Genomic DNA, 20,670 nt, shown 5'->3' on the forward strand with positions numbered 1-20,670 from the left:
TCCTGTTGCCTTGCCACATTCAGTCCTCGCCTGGATCCGGAGTCCAAGCCTGAGTCAAGACCCAGGTTCTGGGTCCTTGTCCAGTCTTTGGTTCGGAGTCCTTGTCTAGGTTCCTAGTTCCTAATCATTTCTTTACGACTTCCCTTGCTTTCTTGATACACCTAGTCCTCTCCCTCGTACTTCAGTGTCTGTGTTTTGCATTTGGGTCCATTCCCAGTGCCCACCTTGACAGCAGGCACTGGTGTTCCATACAAAGCAGTTCACAATGTACTGACTGACATACTCATTCCATTCCTGCACTGAGTAACATAGCGACCATTTTAATGTAATTTAAGAATATTTGTGCACATACCTTTAGACACAATCCTGCAAATGAGGGCAATGAGGATGAAGACAAGAGCCACAATGTTACAAATATTCAGGCACCACCACCACTGCTTGTCTTCTAGAGTCCACAGGGAGAAATGAACAACAACATTAGAACTGTTTCAAAACTGATCAACACAAACAGTTCTACATATGTTTCAGTGGACAAGTGTTCCAGATAACAGACATGGACTGGGATTGGTCAGGTTGGCTGTGATAATGAATGTCCTAAACATGAGACAATCCCACCAGGTTGGAAAAGGACCAGGTGTCAGAGCAATGCAGTGAGGGAGGTTCAGAGAGTTCACTCCACTGTCAGTGTGTGCAGATCCCCGGAGAGACTAAAGACCTTGTCGTTGGTTCTGGAAATATATTGTAAAACCTGGGTATCCATTATCCTCAGGCCGTGAAGATGAAAATGGCAGGAAGACTGCAGTCTCTCTGTGTACACACTGAGCCAATGAGACAAGACCCCACTGTAAATAAGCTCAGTCATATTATCCCAGTGATCAAGTGTAGCAATTGACATGGTCCTACCAGTCAGCCAATTAGGATGGTGGAATTGGGAGAAGGTTCTGGAAAAAGCTGGGCAGAAAGATATTTGTGATGGACACTGGTGGTGTTCTTTGTCTTTTGAAGGGAGATGGAGAGAGAGGATCGGGAGAGGCAGCCGCAGGATTCGATCCGACGGGAAGGCATGATGCAAAGGAGTGCAGGATGGGAAGTTCTACTGGAGATCGCTGATGAGGAGTTGGTGCCGTGAGTAAGGGATGCACCCAAATTTTGGAAGATATGATCTCCAACACTGTGCACATTTCATGGAGAGGACTGTTGGGGCATGAACTTGCTTGAGGTACTGGTGTACAGGAATGATCTCATCGTGTTCGAGTCCACACTAGAGGAGCATAAGATGAGACTAATGAAGGTGCTAGACTGCGGGAAAACTGAAGGGTTAAAACTGTCACTGGACAAATGCCAGTTCTGCACAATGTCAGTCAATTACGTCAGGCACATAGTCTCTCAGGATGGAATATCTATGTATCTGACCACATGGCCAAGGCCCAAGAATTTGAGAACTCTACTCTCATTCCATGGATTCTGTGGGTTCTACCATAGATTTGTGAAGGATTACTCCAAAGTAAGCCACCCTTTGAATCAGCTTCTATGCGGTTACCCTCTCTTGGGGAATAAAGGGAGGAGAATGAAAGGAGAAGAAGGTAATGTTTATCTTAGTCCTTCAGAGTATTTTGTAGAAAGATGGGATGCAAAATGTGAAGAGTCTTTCAGCTACTGAAAGAGCTGCTGACTGAAGCATCTGTGTTGAGCTTTGCAAACCCCCAGTTGCCTATGTCCTGCACACCGACGCCAGCCCCGAGGGTTTCATCAGCTGGAGTCTGTCACTCTCTAAACGAAATTACCTTATTGACAAATTGGTGTTTCTGGTGACTATCTATATGGTGCCAGGTTGAAGGTGAGGACAGACAACAATCCTGGCGAAGTTGGATACCACAGGTCACCGTTGGTCAGCAGCATTGTCTGTTTATGATTTCAGCCTGAAATATCGGCTGGGGAATCAGAACATTGATGTGGATTCATTGTCCCGACAGTCACATGAGGTTCTGGAAATGGACAGAGAGTGAGAGCAAACACGAGGAAATCTGCAGAGCATGAGAGAGTGTTCCTGCTTCTGGTGTTAAAGTAATGAGCCAGGTCTCTGCCACAGGGAAATCAGCAGCAAGGCTGTGGCAGGATAGAGCTGTGGATCATTTGGGGTCTTTGGGTTGTGCCATTCCACAAGTTTATTGCAACCTGACAGCTCTGGATACAAAGCAGTTGCCTGCCTTGAGTCCTGTGGAATTGGCAGTAGCCCAGTGAGACAACCCTTGTATAGGTGCCATTTGGTCATCTGTCGCAGAAGGGGATATGGCCCAAGTTGAAAAGATGAAACACCCTACCATACCCCTACTGATGAGGGAATGGGACAAACTGGAGTTGAGGAGCCAGGTTTTATACAGGGTCACGTCTCCTCCACACAGGACTCAGCATTCCCAGTTGGTTTTGCCTGAGAAGCATCAGAGGATTGTGTTGAAGTCACTTCATGATGATTCTGGTTATTTGGGGTTTGACAAGACTGTTGGCCAGAAAGAATGACAATCTACAAATCAGTCAATTCAAATGAATCAAGGACAGTGGAAGCAGACAGACTATTTGTCTTTGTTCCTGTCGCATGCTTGGGGATGGAGGCTGCCATTTTGTGAAGACACTCTGTTCTCCATTTTGTGAGCTTGACATGCTGGGCTTGACCAATGTTTTAAAGAAGGCACAATGATACTTCAGGTAATCTGCTGGACTGGAGATAATTTCCAATAAGAAGTTATTTGTGAGATGTTGTTTGGTTGGATATAACATGCAGGTTTGTGAATGTTAGGGTAGATGCCTGCCTGAAGTGATTCGAGCTCATTGCTGATTGAGAACATAAATTATCGACCGTCACTTGATGGGAATAGGGCAATAAATTGATGCTGGCTTGGAGCAGAGCCAATAACAAGGTGTTTAAGTCCGACACATGACCTGTGGTCAATGACACTGGAATGCGATATTTGAATCGATAACAAATTGATATAAAAGTGGATGCTTTGTGTGTGCTGGTAATGGTAATTTTGAAGAATAACCATCACAGATACAAGCGTGAATGATCCTGTGTGAAACATGTGGCAAGTGAATTGGGGCAACGAGGAACGCCTGGCCAGTGTAAACTCCTTTGCCCGGGTGAATACCTTTGCTATTCTTTGACTGTTCAGGAGAGTCAGGGATACTTAGCGGGGGTGCACACAAGGTATTTAGTGTATGAATTCTTGTTAGTTCAAACAATAAAGGTACTTATCAGTAAACTCAGATCTCTCTGTGCCTCACTGATCATTATTATAAGTCGTATTTTTTTTAACAACAAGACCTACAGATTGGTCCGAGATCAGTTCTATTGGCCCCGAATGAAGCCTGAGGTTTGAGAGTACTGTAAGTCCTGCATTTGATCTATTTGGAGGAAGCAGAAGTTGGCTGATAACTGGGTGTCTACACCTTACATAGCGGACAGCCAGATACCAAATGCGCCAGTTTTCCAGGTGAAGCCAGAAGCTGGGAATGGCCCTGTCAAAATTCTCCATTGGAATCACCTTTTACCTCCAGGGCAGGAGGTACGTGTTGACTGAGAGCCTGACATGGACCCTACACCTAGTAGGAGAAGAGCAGAGAGGCAATCAGCAGAAAGAGCTGAAAAGGACCTAACCACTGAATGCTGTACGGACTCAGAGGATGAGGAAATGGGGTGTGGTATACATTACTGTATGCAAACTCTGAAACTTTGTTTAGAGGAACAAAGTTGCAGAGAGATCGCTGACATTTGCAAAGAAGGTGATTTTAACTTTCCACACATTGAGAGAGACTCCCAGAGTGTAAAAGGACTAGATGGGATAGAGTTTGTCATCTGTGTTCAGGAAAGTTTCCTTCGTCAGTACGTAGAAGTCCCAACGAGAGAATGTGCAATACTTAATCTGTTCTGAGGGAATGAGACAGGGCAGGTGACAGAAGTTTGTGTAGGTGAACACTTTGCATCGAGAGGTCACAATACCATTTGATTCAAAGCAAATTTGCCAAAAGATGGGACTGATCCACGAGTTGTGATTCTAAATTTTAGAAAGGCCAATTTTGATGGTATCAGAAAGGATCTGGCAGGCTGTTTTCTGGCAAAAGCATACTTGGTAAGTGGGAGACCTTCAAAATGAAATTTTGAAAGTGCTAACCTTGTATGTGACTGTCAGAATAAAAGGCAAAGATAACAGGTGTAGGGAACCTTGGTTTTCCAGAGATATTGAGGCCTGGTTACACAAAAAAGGTTCAAAAAGAACACACAAAATGCTGGAGGAAATCAGCAGCCAGGCAGCATCTATGGAAAAAAAGTACAGTCGACATTTCATGTCGAGACCCTTCAGCAGGACTGGAGAAAAAAAGATGAGGAGTTGATTTTAAAAGTGTGGGGGAGGGGAGAGAGAAACACAATGTGATAGGTGTAAACAGGAGGGGGAGAGATGATGTAGAGAGCTGGGAAGTTGATTGGTGAAAGAGATACAGGGCTGGAGAAGGGGGAGTCTGATAGGAGAGAACAGAAGGCCAGGGAAGAAAGAAAAGGGGTGAGGAGCACCGGAGGGAGGTGAGGGGCAGTCAGGGAGATAAGGTGAGAGAGGGAAAAGGGGATGGGGAATGGTGAAGGAGAGTGGAGGACATAACCGTAAGTTTGAGAAATCGATGTTCATGACATCAGGTTGGAGGCTATCCAGACTGAATATAAGGTGTTGTTCCTCCAGCCTGAGTGTGGCCTCAGCGTGACTAGAGGAGGCCATGGATTGACATATCAGAATGGGAATGAGAAGTGGAATTAAATGGGTGACCACTGGGGATCCCATTTCTTCTGGCAGATGAAGCGTAGATGCTCGGTGAAACAGGCTCCCAGTCTACATCCAGTCTCACTGATATAAAGGAGGCCATATTGGGAGCACCGGATACAGTATATGAACCCAACAGATTCACAGGTGAAGTGTCGCCTCACCCAGAAAGACTGTTTGGGGCCCTGAACAGTAGTGAGGGAGGAGGGGTAGGGGCAGGTGAAGCATTTGCTCCACTTGGAAAGATAAGTGCCAAGAGGGAGATCAGTGGGGAGGGATGAATGGACAAGGGAGTTGCATAGGGACCGATCCCTGTGGAAAGCAGAAAATGGGCAGGGCGTAGGAAAGATGTACTTGGTGGTGGGATCCCATTGGAGATAGCAGAAGTTCCAGAGAATTATGTGCTGGATGCAGAGGCTGGTGGGTTAGTAGGTGAGGACAAGAGGGTCCCTATCCCTCATAGGGTAGCATGAGAGAGGGGTAAGATGGGCTGAAAAATGGCAGATGGAATTTGATGCAGATAAGTGGAGTCACAGGTAGATAGGGTCATAAAGACAGCTTTTGGCACTTTGTCCTTGGTAAATCAAAGTGCTGAGTACTGGAGATGGGATGCTATGTTGAAGTTGTATAAGATGTTGGTTAGGACTAATTTGGAATATTGTGTGCAATTTTGGTCACCTACCTACAGGAAAGATGTAAACAAGGTTGAGAGAGTGCAGAAGAAATTTACACTCTGAGAGACCTGACTAATGTGGAAAGATTGATCAGGTTAGGATTATATTCCCTGGAATGTAGAATATTGAGAGGAGATTTGACAGAGGCACACACAATTATCAGGGGTAGAGACTGGGTAAATGCAAACAGGCCTTTTCTACTGATGTTGGGTGGGACTACAATCAAGAGTTCACAGGTTAAGAGTGAAAGGTGAAAAGTTTAAGGGGAACTTGAAAGTCGTGAAGGCATGGAAGAAGCTGTCAGCACAAGTGGAGCTTGCAAGCTCGATTTCAACGTTGAAGAGAAGTTTGGATCGGTACATGGATGGTGGGGGTACGGAGGCCTATAGTCCTGGTTCAGATCAATGGGAGTTTAAATGGTTTGACACGGACTGGATGGGCCAACAGGCCTGTTTGTGTGTTGTATTTTTCAATGACACTCCCTCCCCAGGGTCACTTCTCCCAAAAGCCCCTCTGCAGTCGGGTCAGAGTTGACACCAGAACAACTCCAGACATTCTGTGTCACCACTTCATATCTCAACCTGTCAATCGTCAATCATGTAGGACAATTGCATTCTGGGTACCACAGGAATCCAGAGACTCTGTGGGGATTGGGGGGGCGGGGGTGGAGGAGTTCATTTTGTCAACATGAGTCACTTGGTATTTCTGCTGAAATGCAAATTAGACAATAACAGGTACCTGGAGATTCTTTCCTTGACCAGCACATGAATATAATAGCATATACTGTAGAAAACATCAGTCCCATGATCGATGTAATGGCAACTCCTACATCCTCTGGTCTGAGGCCTGCAATTAAAAACAGTTGAATAACTGTATCTGTAACCAAATCAAGGTGATAAGAGGAAAGAATGCTGCCTCTTGAACAGAAGGCTGATGCCCACATGAACTGAAAAACTCAGCTAATTTCCTGTGAAGAGGGACAGCAGTGAACTTCTCCAATTTCACACACCTTTCATCACACTCTGTTCAAGAGCAGATCTCTGCCAATGATCTCGTGCAGTCAGTGTGGGAGGGGATGTGGAACGTGGTTTATACTGAGCAAGGCTGAACAAAAAGCAGTGTGACAGAAACCGACAAGCTGATGAGTGATGCTGGTTTCATATTTCCTCATGATACAGAGGGACGTCACTGACACTTTGTCAGTTCTCAGAGCAAATCTCATCAACCCCATTCCCAACCACTCCCCTATTTCCCTGCAACCTATTTCTTGTCCGTGCTTCACCTGCTACTTGCTGAGGATTCCCAGCAGATTCAGTTTTTAATTCCAGGAGCAGGTGATTTAGTCCCTCGAACTGTTCATGGCTGACAAATGATCCAGCTCCACACGGCCAGTGGTACGGAGGCTTTGTGGGGACGGGGATTGAGACCAGAACCCCCGGGATCCAGATACAGATCTGGGAAATCTACACCACGCTCACTCAAATGGCAAAACTAAAACGGAGAATCAGCAGAGTCACAGGAAGGAATGGAGGGAGGGGGAAAGAAAATCAGCACCGGCAGAATAAATGGTTGTTGTCGGGGTGTTCAGGAGCCCTGAGGGATGAAGGTCAGTGATTAATAGCTGCAGGTGTCCACATTCAGAGCTGCCATAGTGAATCCAATAGTTACAGGGGTGGCCAAAAACACATGATGCAGTTACCCTGCAATTCCTCTAGAGGGGAGTGTTGCACTGGAAATGACATCACATGCAACTGATAGGACATGAGGGTGACCAGCACCCACAGCGCCCGGTTACATTGGTATGGTGTGTGTTACTCCGGTTTTCACCCCAGGGAAAGGGATTCCCAGTTGGAAAACACTGGAATAAACCAATGTTCTGCAATTAAATTTCCTGCCCCAAGTTTCCCTGTCCCAGATGCCCTCAAGCAGCAGCAGGACTATCTCCCCATGACCTTTTATTAAGACCATAAGATATAGGAGCAGAATTAGGCATTTGGCCCATTGAGTCTGCTCTGCCATTTCATCATAGCTGATCCAATTTTCCCCTCAGCCCCAATCCCTGTTTCCCTTCATGCCCTGACCAATCAAGAATCTATCAGCCTCTTCCTTAAATATGCCGTACACAAAGACTTGGCCTCCACAGCTGCATGTGGCAAAGAATTTCACAGATTTACCACTCTCTGGCTCAAGAAATTCCTCCTCATCTCTATTCAGAATCAGAATCCGGTTTATTATCACCGGCATGTGACGTGAAATTTATTTATTATTGTGTTTTAATTTTTTCTCTCTGTGAGATTATGTATTGCATTGAACTGCTGCTGCTAAGTTAACAAATTCACGTCACATGCCGGTGATAATAAACCTGATTCTGATTCTATTCAAGTCCTCTTGAAATAAATGCCAACATTGCATTTGCCTTCCTCACCACAGACTCAACCTGCAAATTAACCTTTAGGGAATCTCAAGCCCCATTGCACCTCATTGTTTTGTATTTTCTCTCCATTTAGAAAATAGTCAACCCTTTCCCTTCTTCCAGCAAAGTGCATGACCACACACTTCACAACACTGTATTCCATCTGCCATTTCCTTCCCATTCTCCTAATCTGTCTAAGTCCTTCTGTAGCCTCTCTACTTGCTCAAAATGACCTGCCAACCCATCTGCATATCATCTGCAAACTTTGGAACAATAATATCAGTTCCATCATCCAAATTATTGACATATAATGTAAAAAGAATTGGTCCCAACACAGACCCCTGTGGAACACCACTCGTCACCACTATTATCTGCCTTTCTTACAATACTTCTTGCATTGAAATATTTGGAGCTCAGGACACCAGTTGCACCATGCTCAATCTTTTGATTTCTATCTTCATCTGCGGTCTTACCAACATCTGCCTCCACAACGTCTCCACTGACTGTTCTGACACTCTGGTTCCCATCTCCCTGCAACTCCAGTTTAAATCCCACCATGAAGCATTAACAAACCTTCCCTCTCCAGTTCAGGTACAAACCGTCCCTTCTGTATTGGTCTCACCAAATTGATATACCTGTTGTTGAAGAGGATGGCCACAGGGGTACTCTACACTGGTTCCCCTTCCTGACTTTCACCCAGTTTCCTGTGTCCTGCACCTTGGGTGTAACTACCTCTTAATATGTCCTATCTATCTCCCCTTAGCCTCACGAATGATCTGGAATTCATCCAGTTCCAGCTCCAATTCCTTAACACTGTTAGAAGCTGCAGCTGGATGCACTTCTCCCAGTTGTAGTCACAGAGACACTGGAGGTCTCCCTGCCTTCCCACATCACACAAGGGGAGCATTTCACTATCCTGCCTGGCATCTCTGCTGTCCTAACTGGGCAAATATATAGAAGAGAAGGGAAAAAAACTTAAAACTTAAAAACTTAAGCTTTTCTTTCCATTGCTTTCTCTGAGTGAAGCCTCCCTTTGCAGAAGCCTCAAACAGCTGAAGTCTCAAGATCACCATTCTGATTATGTCCACTGAGATGATCGACACTGTGCTTGTCCCTGCCTTCCTTTAACTTGCTCTTACCAATCAATCCCAAACACTGATTGGCGACTGGTCACTAAACCGTCACCTGCTGCTGCCTTTTATCCTCGAGAAATGAACCAGATTGGTGTCCCCTCTTCCCCACACTTCTGACATCTGGATTCTGATGCTGGTCAAAGCTCTTTTTCTTGTAAAATTTGTCTTCTTGTAAAACTTAACTACTTCACCCTTTAACTGTCTCAGATCCATTCAGCACAGCCTTTGTTTCTGCAAATTCTGCTCAGTAAATGTACACCAGAATCCTTAAAGACCAATTTCTCCTTCCTGTGATTTGGGACCCAAAATTCCTCTCTGTCTCCAAGACCTATTAAGGACTTGTCAGCATCCTGATGCCCACGTGAATTTGTCTGGCTGTAGAGTGGCATTTATCCCTGGTTTTGCTCATTCCCATCTATTAATCCCTGTTGACCACAAAGCTGCTCCCACTTCTCCTTGCTTCATTGGGAAATGTGGTCATGTAACCTGTCACCCCTCCGTCAATCTGAGACAAGTTGTAATCCAAACACAAATCCTTGCAGGACACCATTAGTCACATTCTCCCAACATGGGTCATGTGATCTCCTGCAAATTATCCCCACACTCTGCCTTGTCCCATTGAGACAACTGTCTGCTCAGGTCAACATTTTGCCTTCAGTTCCATGAGCATCAGTGAAATGACATTAAAGTCTACACCTCCAGCAGATCCCCCTGTGGGAAAGGACTTCAGCTGTGGGACAGAGGACTTCAGGTGCTGGTGTTCCTGGTAAAGCAGTTCACAACATCCTGACTGAGATACTCACTTCATTCCAAACAAACTCCAGAGAACCGCGTTCATCACTTACAAGAAAATACAGAATAATATTTCAGCACATACCTTTAATCACCATCCAGGAAATTGTAGCAATGATGACGAAAATGAGAAAGCCAACATTATAGACAGATATCCATCTTCGATATGTACTGCCTTTGGATAAATGAAAGGTAATCAGTTTGAAAGCCGTTGTAACAGATCTACACAAATTATTTCACATAAGCATCAATTTACAATGTGTTCTTGGTAATTAAGATGGACCCTGAGTCAGTCAGACTTCTTAAATACAGGGAAACCCAACTAGTTCAGAAATGGAGCAGAAATCTGAACACCGGACTGAAGAAAGTCCAGGGATCTCTCTCACACTGGCAGCAAGCAGAGAATCCAGGAAACAGCAGATAAACACAAACACATATTTGATAACTTCTGTACTCCCTTATCAAGTGTCTGCACATGCAGAATTGGCAGATACACTGCAGTCTCTCTGTGTACATATCCAGCAGATGAGGTAACAATCCACTGCAAATCAGCTTTGTATTATTCTAGAGATGGTGAAGGTTTCAGTTGATGTGGTCCTGCCTGTGGTGACAATACCCAGCCCCAGCTACAGCACTGAAGTTCCACTGTGAAACCTGTTCTGTTGTTGAGGACTGAACCATCACCACACCCAGATGCTCAAGGCTTCAAACAGTGTTCTGGTCCAAGAAAAAACTGAACTCAATGTGAGTGCAGACTAAACTGTCCAGATGCTGGGACATTTAACATGGATAAGGATAGTGGTTGTCCAGGAAGTCCATCGGTAACCAGTGATACATGTCTGAGGGATTGTCCACCATAAGATCCAAGGGACACTTTTCCTTCACCCAGGTTTTTTAATTCATTCACTCTGATGGGTTCAGTAATTATTGTTTAGAAGGCTACAAGACCATAAAACATAGGAGAAGTAGGCCATTTGGCCCACAGAGTCTGCTCTGCCATTCAGTCATGGCTAATTCTTTTTCACCCCTCCTCAGTCTCAAATTCCCTGGCCTTCTCCCCGTAACCTTTAATGCCTTGACCAAATCAACAATCTATCAATTTCCGCCTCAAATGCAACCAAAGCTGCCTGTGTTAACAAATTGCACAAATCAATACCATCTGGGCAAAGAAATTTCTCCTCATGTTTCAAATGGATGCCCCTTTATTCTAGGGTTGTGGCCGCTTGTTCTAGATTTCCTCACTATCTACTCTGTCTGGGCCTTTCAAAATTTGAAATCCTTCTAAATTCTAGTGAGTACAGGCTCAGAGCCATCAAACGTTCCTCATATGATAACCCTTTCATTCCCGGAATCATCCTTGTGAACCTCCTCTGAACCCTCTCAAATGCCAACACATCTTTTCTTAGAGAAGGGACACAAAACTGTTCACAATACTCAAGGTGAGGCCTCACCAGTGCCTTATAAAGCCTCAGCATCACATCCCTGCTCTTATATTTTCGTGCTCTTGAAATGAATGCTAACATTGCATTTGTCTTCCTCACCACCAACTCAACCTGCAAGTTAAACTTTAGGGTGTTCTGCACAAAGATTCCCAAGTGCCTTTGCCTCTCAGATTTTTGGATTTCCTCCCTGTTTAGAAAATAGTCTGCACATTTATTTCTACCACCAAAGTGCTTGACCATGCATTTTCCAACACTGTCTTTCATTTGCCACTCTCTTGCTCATTCTCCTCATCTGTCTAAGTCCTTCTGCAGCTTTCCTTTTTCCTCAACACTACCAGCCTCTCCACCAATCTTTGTATCATCTGCAAACTTGGCAGCAAAGCCATGTATTCCAGGCTTTCTCAGCCAGGGTCCCATGAGAGTTTGTGATTGAAAGAATAAACTTTGTCTATTTGAATTCCATGCAACGTGTGATGTTAGCACTCACAGTGGTTGGCAGTGACCGAGCAGACACTGCAATCTCATTAGATGTCTCTCAGCCCAGTATGGCAGTGCAGAGTGGGGCCGTGTTTACTTGGCCATTGACAGTTGTTGAGAACTGTACTGCACGGAGGGGAGGATGGTAGGCTGATAATTGGTGAGCGCTGTACTGCACGGAGGAGGGGACAGTAGGTGATGAGGAGCATGAAGTATGTTTTCAGAACACAGAATGGACTCACCCGTTTTTATATTTTACTAACCCCTGTGTTTTACAGACATGTCTGATGTTCCAGTGTGGTGATTTTTGAATTACAATCTTTTGAGTCACTTCTCTACACTAGTGCAACAATGGACACCAACAGTCCGTCTCTACAGTGAAAGCTATTTATCAATGGGTGTTTCATGGACTGGTGATCCAAGTTGTCCTATTCCATTGAGCCCAGTCTGTGACAAACAACTTACTGCATCCTTCCTGCGTCTCCTCTTCTCTTCAGCAGTCGCTCTTCTGGATTCCTGAAAATTCCTGTCTACACCGTGGATCAGTGTTCTCCAGCGGTCTCTGTCACAAGCCAGCTGCTGCCACTCATTCACCTCGATATCTGTCTGAGAGAGCTGCTGCTTAAGTTGGTCTTTGTACCTCTAACGGAGATGGGAGTAGACTCTCACATGGTGGATTGGATAGTGGACTACTTGACAGATAGACCTCAGTATGTGCGGTTGGGAGACTGTAGGTCTGACACGGTGGTCAGCAGCACAGGAGCGCCGCAGGGGACCATGCTCTCTCCGGTCCTGTTCACCCTGTACACATCAGACTTCCAATATAACTCGGAGTCCTGCCATGTGCAGAAGTTCGCTGATGACACGGCCATAGTGGGGTGTGTCAGGAATGGACAGGAGGAGGAGTATAGGAAACTGATACAGGACTTTGTGATATGGTGCAACTCAAACTACCTGCGTCTCAATATCACCAAGACCAAGGAGATGGTGGTGGACTTTAGGAGATCTAGGCCTCATATGGAGCCAGTGATCATTAATGGAGAATGTGTGGAGCAGGTTAAGACCTACAAGTATCTGGGAGTACAGTTAGACGAGAAGCTAGACTGGACTGCCAACACAGATGCCTTGTGCAGGAAGGCACAGAGTCGACTGTACTTCCTAAGAAGGTTGGCGTCATTCAATGTCTGTAGTGAGATGCTGAAGATGTTCTATAGGTCAGTTGTGGAGAGTGCCCTCTTCTTTGTGGTGGCGTGTTGGGGAGAAAGCATTAAGAAGAGGGACGCCTCACGTCTTAATAAGCTGGTAAGGAAGGCGGGCTCTGTCGTGGGCAAAGTACTGGAGAGTTTAACATCGGTAGCTGAGCGAAGGGCGCTGAGTAGGCTACGGTCAATTATGGATAACTCTGAACATCCTCTACATAGCACCATCCAGAGACAGAGAAGCAGTTTCAGCGACAGGTTACTATCGATGCAATGCTCCTCAGACAGGATGAAGAGGTCAATACTCCCCAATGCCATTAGGCTTTACAATTCTACCGCCAGGACTTAAGAACTTTTTAAAAGCTATTATTAATGCTTTTGGAGATAGTGATTTAGATGCATATCATATTTTGTTTTTACTGAGTTAAGTATTGTATGTAATTAGTTTTGCTACAACAAGTGTATGGGACATTGGAAAAAAAGTTGAATTTCCCCATGGGGATGAATAAAGTATCTATCCATCTATCTCTTGTGCAAGACACGGTGATCTCTCTTTCCCTGAGAGAGTTCTCTGTAGAGTACAGCTTTCGGTAACCTGGAGTTGTCCATGTGAGACGTGTCCTGGCCAGCAGAGCTGCCTGAGCAGCAAAGTGGCTTCAATGCTTGGACGTTGAGCTTCTCTGGGACCTCACTGTTGGAGACACGATCCGGTCAGCTGATACCCACGATGGAGCAGAGGCAGCACTGATGGAAGTACTTGAGCAACTGGATTTGCTTGCCGTACAAGACCCAGGCTTCGGAGCCGTATAGCAGTGTTGTGATGACGGCAGCCCTGTACACCTGGATTTTTGTGGACAGACTCAGCTGGTGTTCTTCCACATGTTTCTGGAGGAATCTGAAGGCACTGCTACCTCTGGCAAGTCAATTGTCAACGCCCCTTCCTACCGTAGTGTGCCCCCATGAAATAAATTTTGGGCCGCTCAAAGTTGTTGCTGCAGATTTCACTGTGCTTGAGCCGACAGCTGATGGGAGTGAGATCGTCTAAGTAGTCACAGACATTTTTACAAAATTCACCCAAGCATTCCCAACTCGGGTTCAAAATGCCGATACCACGGCAAAGGTCCTCTCGAGCGAATGGTTTATGAAGTATGGAGCTCCTGTGAGGTTGCATTCTGACCAGGACCGTAACTTCGAAAGTGAGGTCATAGCTGAACTCTGAAAACTATACGGGGTAAAGAAAAGCCGTAAAGTCCAGGATGCTTGGAAATCAACCGTCTACAGGCTGGTGTAGGTACTAGACAACACATACACTGTGGAACCTTTGGAGGGAGGGCCTATCAGGAGGGTGAACAGGGTGGACATCAGGCCCTGTGAGAACCTTCCCACCCCAGCTCCTCAAAGGAGACTATAAACTCATGTCCCTGGGACCTGAATCAGATTCTGAGGATTTAGAGAATGATGTGATATTGGTGGAAGATGTGTCAGAACAGGGTGTACAGAATCTTGACTCCAGCCTTGACAACATATCTTCTGGAACTGTAAGAATGTCTGGAACTGAGACTGTTGGACCTGTGACTGATGATACAGGGTCAGATGTTGGTGGTCCTCCTGTTGTAGTATCCCACAGGAGTAAAAGAGTAAATGCTGGACAGCACTCTAACCCACATCACGAACTAAGGTCAGTCCGAGATGTGGCCTCCATAAGTCCTGCAGCAGTGTCACAGATACTGGCCGGTCGAGGTTCAGTTCCATTCAGAGAAGCAGTTAACGAGGTTAAAAATACCTTTGCAGTGAGCAAGTAATCGAGGATGCTTACCTGTATGTAGGGGAGAATGTAACCAGGTGACTGTTCAATATTATTGTTTATTGTTAAAAGTGTATTTGTGCATTCACCCTGGTAACACTAAAATAGCTGCCTGTGCTTTTAAGAGAAAACAGTGACGTCATTATGCACATGTGGAACAGAAAGAAGAGTTACAATGTTCTGCAAAGACAAACATCGAGTGCTGGGAGCTGCTTTTCTCAGATTTTGGCGAGTAAGGTATCAGCACAGGATGGCGTGGTTGTGTAAAGTTCCGTATTGGCTGAGTAGCGTGAGCGAGGAGAATTCGTTTCAGGGTCCAGCCTGTACGTGTTTGGACGTTAAGCATGTGTGTGCCAAAGTGAGTAAGATGAGATGTATTTATTGATATTTTCAATTTTGTGTACAAGATACAGCGTTGGTGGGATTCTAATGTTGTCTGTTTTGTTTTTTATAGAATTGCCACTACTGTAGGTTTTGTATATTTTGTTTAATTTATTTTCATACTACATGTGTAATTAGTTGACACACAAGTGTGTGGACCAAAGTTAAGCTGAAATTGTAACAGCAGGAACTGTGCATTTCTTTAAATTCATCTTGATATTTTTATTTTGATACCCTCTTTCTGCATTAAAATATCTGAAACAGATAAAGGAATTAAAGACCCAAAAAGGTATTTGTTGTCCTGAGTGTTTTTTTCTCAGGCTACAAATTAAATCACTCTTGGGTTTCTGTTGACCTACATTCCACCTCATTGATGCAAACCAACATCCCCTTAGGCCCCCTTACAAGGGCCCATTCTGCACTTTGGAATGGAGGGAAAAGACTTTTATCATTGATAAGAGGGATAAACCTGAACATATTTCAGAATATCGCCTTAAACCAGCCCACCGAGATTTGGAGTATTCCACTGCCATGCCCCTGCCATCACCTCTGGACGAGCACAGGACCCGAGCCGGGCTGCTGATCCGAGCTTCAGACAGGCTCACAATGCTGGTTTTAGTTAATTCCAGAGGGGCCTGTGTAGGGTAACGTGATTGGCAGAAATGTACATAATTCAGAACCATCCACATTGAGTTGGGGTTTCACTTTAAGAGGCTGGTCTGATGAGATGACATTATTATGTAAAAAGTTTTAGCGTGTTTTTGTATGTTGGTTTGGGAGTTCAATAAAATGTGTTACGGGTTTCATTAAATATAAAATGCCTCACTTCATTTTATTTGTGAAAACCTACATTAATCCCTCATCTGAGTGTCTGCTGTGGTGGAGCCTCCATCTGCACTCCCTCAAATGAGAGATGCAAGTGTGGGTGTGTTCTCAGTGAAAAATGGCTTTAAACGCCCATCGTCAGATCTGGCTGCACCCTATTCAGCATCATCAGGTCCTGCTCTCCTTCACCAATTGTTTATTCAAAGACTATGCAGAAATGCAAAGAGAACCCCTAATTCACCACTGTTTCCACAATTCACCATGCTGAAATATTCTAACAATGTGCACTGAACCCATGAATGGCTGGGATTCAGACTGTGCATCTGCCCCTGTAGTTTCCCTACTTCCCTTTGCCCACTGGACCAACCCTCCCAAATGTCCCTCGATGCCCTGGTGTTGAAATTGCATTGAGTCTGGATTCTATCCATTTCTTTTTCATCCTCAACCCTCTTTCTGTTAGATCCTGTTCATCACCAACCTCCTCTCCTGGTTCCAATGTTAATGCCATTACTAATAGTTCCCTCTCCTCAGGTATTGTTCCTCACCCTTTCACATCTCCCATCACCAGCGCTGTGCACAAAACAGAAAGGCAAGAACCCACTTTTGTGATCAACAGGAAACTTCCTGATCGTGATCCTCAATTCAAGTTCAAATCATTGAGATGAACCGTAAACAACAAGGGACCCATTACTGAGCCCTGCTTAACTCACCACACATGGCCCTCCAGACACTGAAACTCCCATTGATCCTCACTGTTTGCTTCCTCCCTCTGAACCAATTTTTATTCCAACACCATCTTTTCTTGGATCCCGTGGACATTTAGTTTCTTGAGTATGCCATGGGGAACTTTAACAAAACTTTGCTAAAATCCATGTCATGAGGAGGGGCTTTACCACTCTCTCACCTCCCCTTCATCAGGATTAATGAGCAACTTTCAAGTTATTGTAATTCAACCTTATACATGTATACCATCAAATGAGACCACTTTCCTCTGGATTAATGTTCACAACACAGTACATGTAACTCACGTGCATAACACAAAGTAATATCACCACAAATAAATTAACCAATAACAAGGTGCATATATAATACAACTGAAAAGTAAACAGTATAACACTACTGGTGCTCCATACACGATGAGACCTGGGTGGTGGCACGAAGTTCAATAGTTTTACGACCTGGAGGGAAGAAACTGTTTCTCATCCTAACATTTCTTGTACTAATGCTATGGTACATCCTGCCTGATGGTAGGGGATCACAAAGATTTCTGGATGGTGTTTGGGGACCAGGTAAGATCATCAATTTTGTGCACTCTCAGAAACTTGGTGCTCTTAACTCTCTCCATGGAGGAGCCATGTGTGTGCAGTGAGGAGTGGGCCCTCACTCCTCACCTCTACATCACGAGTCACAGCACCTTTGACAACATAATGTGTGTAACACAACTGAGTTGAGACATTTTACCCTCAAGTACCATCTCTGACGCCAGGTCAGAGGTGACTCTGGAATCGTTCCAGCAGTGGTGTCTCTGTGAAACACCACTCCACAACTGGGCAAAAATACAGGGAAATTCACCCCTCATGTCTCAGGGACACAGAGTGGTGGGGGGGGGGGTGATTTTTCTTTTAAAATGAACTGCAATTTCCTTGGAGAGATGCCTGAAGTTTATACACAAGTGTAGACAATAACACTTACCCATATACCCAAATGTTTTCCACCAAAGAATCACAAATGAAGTAAAAGCCACTGTAAACAACACCACCATAGTGATTGAAGCAGCAAATGTGACAGTGTCCTCGCTGTAAAAACCTGCAATTACAAATACATTCAAATCAGCAAACATGCAACAATACACCAGAAAAATGAGCAGGAGAGCTGCCAATTGTTGCCACAACCAATTTGTTCCCCTTATCTCCTGCAGGGAAGAGATGTGCTCATCACTGCCCAGTCTTGTCAACCTTGACTTCTGGTCTGCACCGACTGCTTCTACCTGCTGTGCTGGGTGAACAAGCCTCTGATTTGTTACGCCGGCCAAGAACAGACTGACTCACTCTCTCTTCCTCAGCCAGTATTTCCCTGTTACCTGCTGCCAATATTCTGCACTGGGTGCTCCTTCTGGTGTTGAGACGGCCAAATCTTGATGAGTTCACTATCAGAAGCTCCTGCCCCTCCTCCATCCCTTCCTCTCATCGACCACTCTCCTGCCCGATTGGATTCATTTGTCAGCCATTTACCTTTTGCACCTATTACCTCCCAGCTTCTCACTTCACCCCTCCCCCACCCACCTACCTCCCCGTCCACATGGCTTCACCTTTCACCTTGTACTCTTTCCCCTTCCCCCACCTTCCTATTCTGGCTCTTTCCCCTTTCTTTCTGGTCCTGATGAAGGGTAGCCAGAAACATCAACTCTTTATTCCTTTCCATAGATGTTGTCAGACCTCCTGAGTTCCTCCTGCATTTTGTGTGAGTTTCTCTGGATTTCCAGTATTTGCAGAATCTCTTGTGTTAAGGACCACAATCCATTGTGTTTTGCAAGAAGATAACAAACATAAGAAAATAAGAGGGGAGTTGGTCACTCAGCTCCTTAAACCTGCCCCACCATTCAATACAATTGGAGCTGATCTGCCTCAGGCCCCATCTCCTCTTCTGTCCCAGTCCCACACAATCCCGAATTCCCCAATCTTTCAAATATTTATCCATCTCCTCTTCTGTCCCAGTCCCACACAATCCTGAATTCCCCAATCTTTCAAATATTTATCCATCTCCTCTTCTGTCCCAGTCCCACACAATCCCAAATTCCCCAATCTTTCAAATATTTATCCAGCTCTTCTTTAAATACCTCCCAACTGCTTGTGGTGGGAAAACACACTCATCCCAGGAATTACTCATATGAATCACTTTTGGACTGCCTGCAGTGGCAGTGCAGTTGTGTTTAAACAAGGGGGACACAATACCAAGTGGACTCCCCAACACTCTGCACAACTGTAAAATACTTCCCCATTTCTGATCTCCAAATCCCTTCCAATTAAGGTTTATATGTCACTCCTGTTCCTAATTACTTGCTGCACCAGATCTTTTGTGATTCCTTTACAAGAACATCTTGATCCCTCTGCAATTCACTCATTTACAATTCCTCTCCATTGACATTACAGTCTGACTCCTCTTACTCAAGGGCCCCACCTCACGCTTTCCTGTATTAAACTCCATGTACTGAGTTATCACTCACTCATTGAATCTATCAATATCCTATTGGACAGTCCGAATTTCTCCATTGGAACTTGCTTTTCCTTCAGTTTTGACCATTTTCAATGCCTGTTCATTACATTATATTAATCAATAATTAGAAACTCTGCTCTCCCATGGGGATTGGATCACTGGTGCTTTTAGATATTTACTATTTAAAATCTATCAGCTCTGTGTTTAATAATAAATAAAAATGTAGGAAACACACAGCAGTTTGTGTAGCATCTGCGGAAGCTGAAACAGAGTTAATATTGCAGGTCCTGGACACTCTCAGAATAGGGAGAATGACTTTAGATAGTCGTTTGAGCAGCGTTCTATATGAGAGATTGGACGCTTGAGGAGACATAGTTCACTCTCGTTCGCCCATTGTGCAGAAAATGCAGTGTCTCATGGCAGTTTGGTGCTTTGGGCAGCGTCCAACCAGAATTCAGGATCGATTGGCATGAACAAATTAGAGTGAGGCAGTGGCTAGTGGAGCAGCCATCGTTAGAGTGGACAGAGTTAGAGTGGAGATTTTGAGGCTTTAGCTCTTCAAGGCTTCAGTGAGGAGAGTTTTCAGACAAAGACAGCAAAAACAAAGCTACAGGTAGAGTTCCCCCCCCCCCCCACATTTTATTGTTTTTCCTTCTTTATGGTTGCTCAGTTAGGAACAGTAGAGATGCCAGGCAGGATAGTGGAATGCTCCTCTTGCGGGACGTGGGAAGTCAGGGAGAACTCCAGTGTCCCTGACAACTACACCTGTGAGAAATGCTTCCAGCTACAGCTTCACACACTTTGTGTTAAGGATTTGGAGCTGGAACTGGAAGAACTCTGGATCATTTGGGAGGCTGAGGGGTTGATAGATAGTACATAACGAGAAGTAGTTATACCCAAGGTGGAGAACACAGGAAATTGGGTGACAGTCATGACAGGAAAGGGATTAAACAGCCAGTGCAGAGTACCACTGTGGCCATCCCCATCAACAACAGGTACACCACTTGGATATTGTTGGGGGGGAATGACCTAGCAGAGGAAAGTCACAGCGGTCAGGTCTCTGGTACTGAGTCTGGCTCTGTAACTCGGGAGGGAAGGAGGGAGAAGGGGTGAGCTGTTGGAGATTCATTTGTTAGGGAACAGAAAGGAGGTTCTGTGGACAAGAATGAGATTCCCAGATGTTATGCTGCCTCCTGGGTGCCTGGGTCCAGGACATTTTGGATTAAGTCCTCAGAATTCTTAGGTGGGAGGGTGAACAGACAGAAGTCGTGGTCCATGTAGGTAGGAAGAGTGAAAAGGTTCTGCAAAGTGAGTTCAGGAGTTTGGAGCTAAGTTGAAAAGCAGAACTTCCAGGGTTGCGATCTCAGGATTGCTACTCAGGCCACGCGTGAATGCGGCCAGAAATAGGAAGATTATACAGTTTAACACATGGTGAAGGAATTGGTGTAGGAGGGAGGGCATCAGATTCTTGGAACATTGGGCTCTCTTCCAGGGAAAATGGGACCTGTTCAG

General features: G+C 45.0%; 1 protein-coding gene across 1 annotated transcript in view; it reads right to left on the reverse strand.

Annotated features, from left to right (window-relative positions):
- Positions 1-20,670, reverse strand: part of LOC140717301 (uncharacterized) — a 66,776-nt gene that overhangs the window by 14,417 nt on the left and 31,689 nt on the right. The window contains exons 6-9 of the mRNA XM_073030755.1: positions 17,638-17,751; positions 9,903-9,992; positions 6,218-6,325; positions 353-445 (exon numbers count right to left, since the gene is read on the reverse strand). Of these exons, the coding sequence (XP_072886856.1) occupies positions 353-445; positions 6,218-6,325; positions 9,903-9,992; positions 17,638-17,751 (405 nt within the window). The remainder of the gene's footprint in view (positions 1-352; positions 446-6,217; positions 6,326-9,902; positions 9,993-17,637; positions 17,752-20,670) is intronic.

This window comes from Hemitrygon akajei, chromosome 2, assembly GCF_048418815.1.
Source record: "Hemitrygon akajei chromosome 2, sHemAka1.3, whole genome shotgun sequence".
NCBI classification, from domain to species: domain Eukaryota; kingdom Metazoa; phylum Chordata; class Chondrichthyes; order Myliobatiformes; family Dasyatidae; genus Hemitrygon; species Hemitrygon akajei.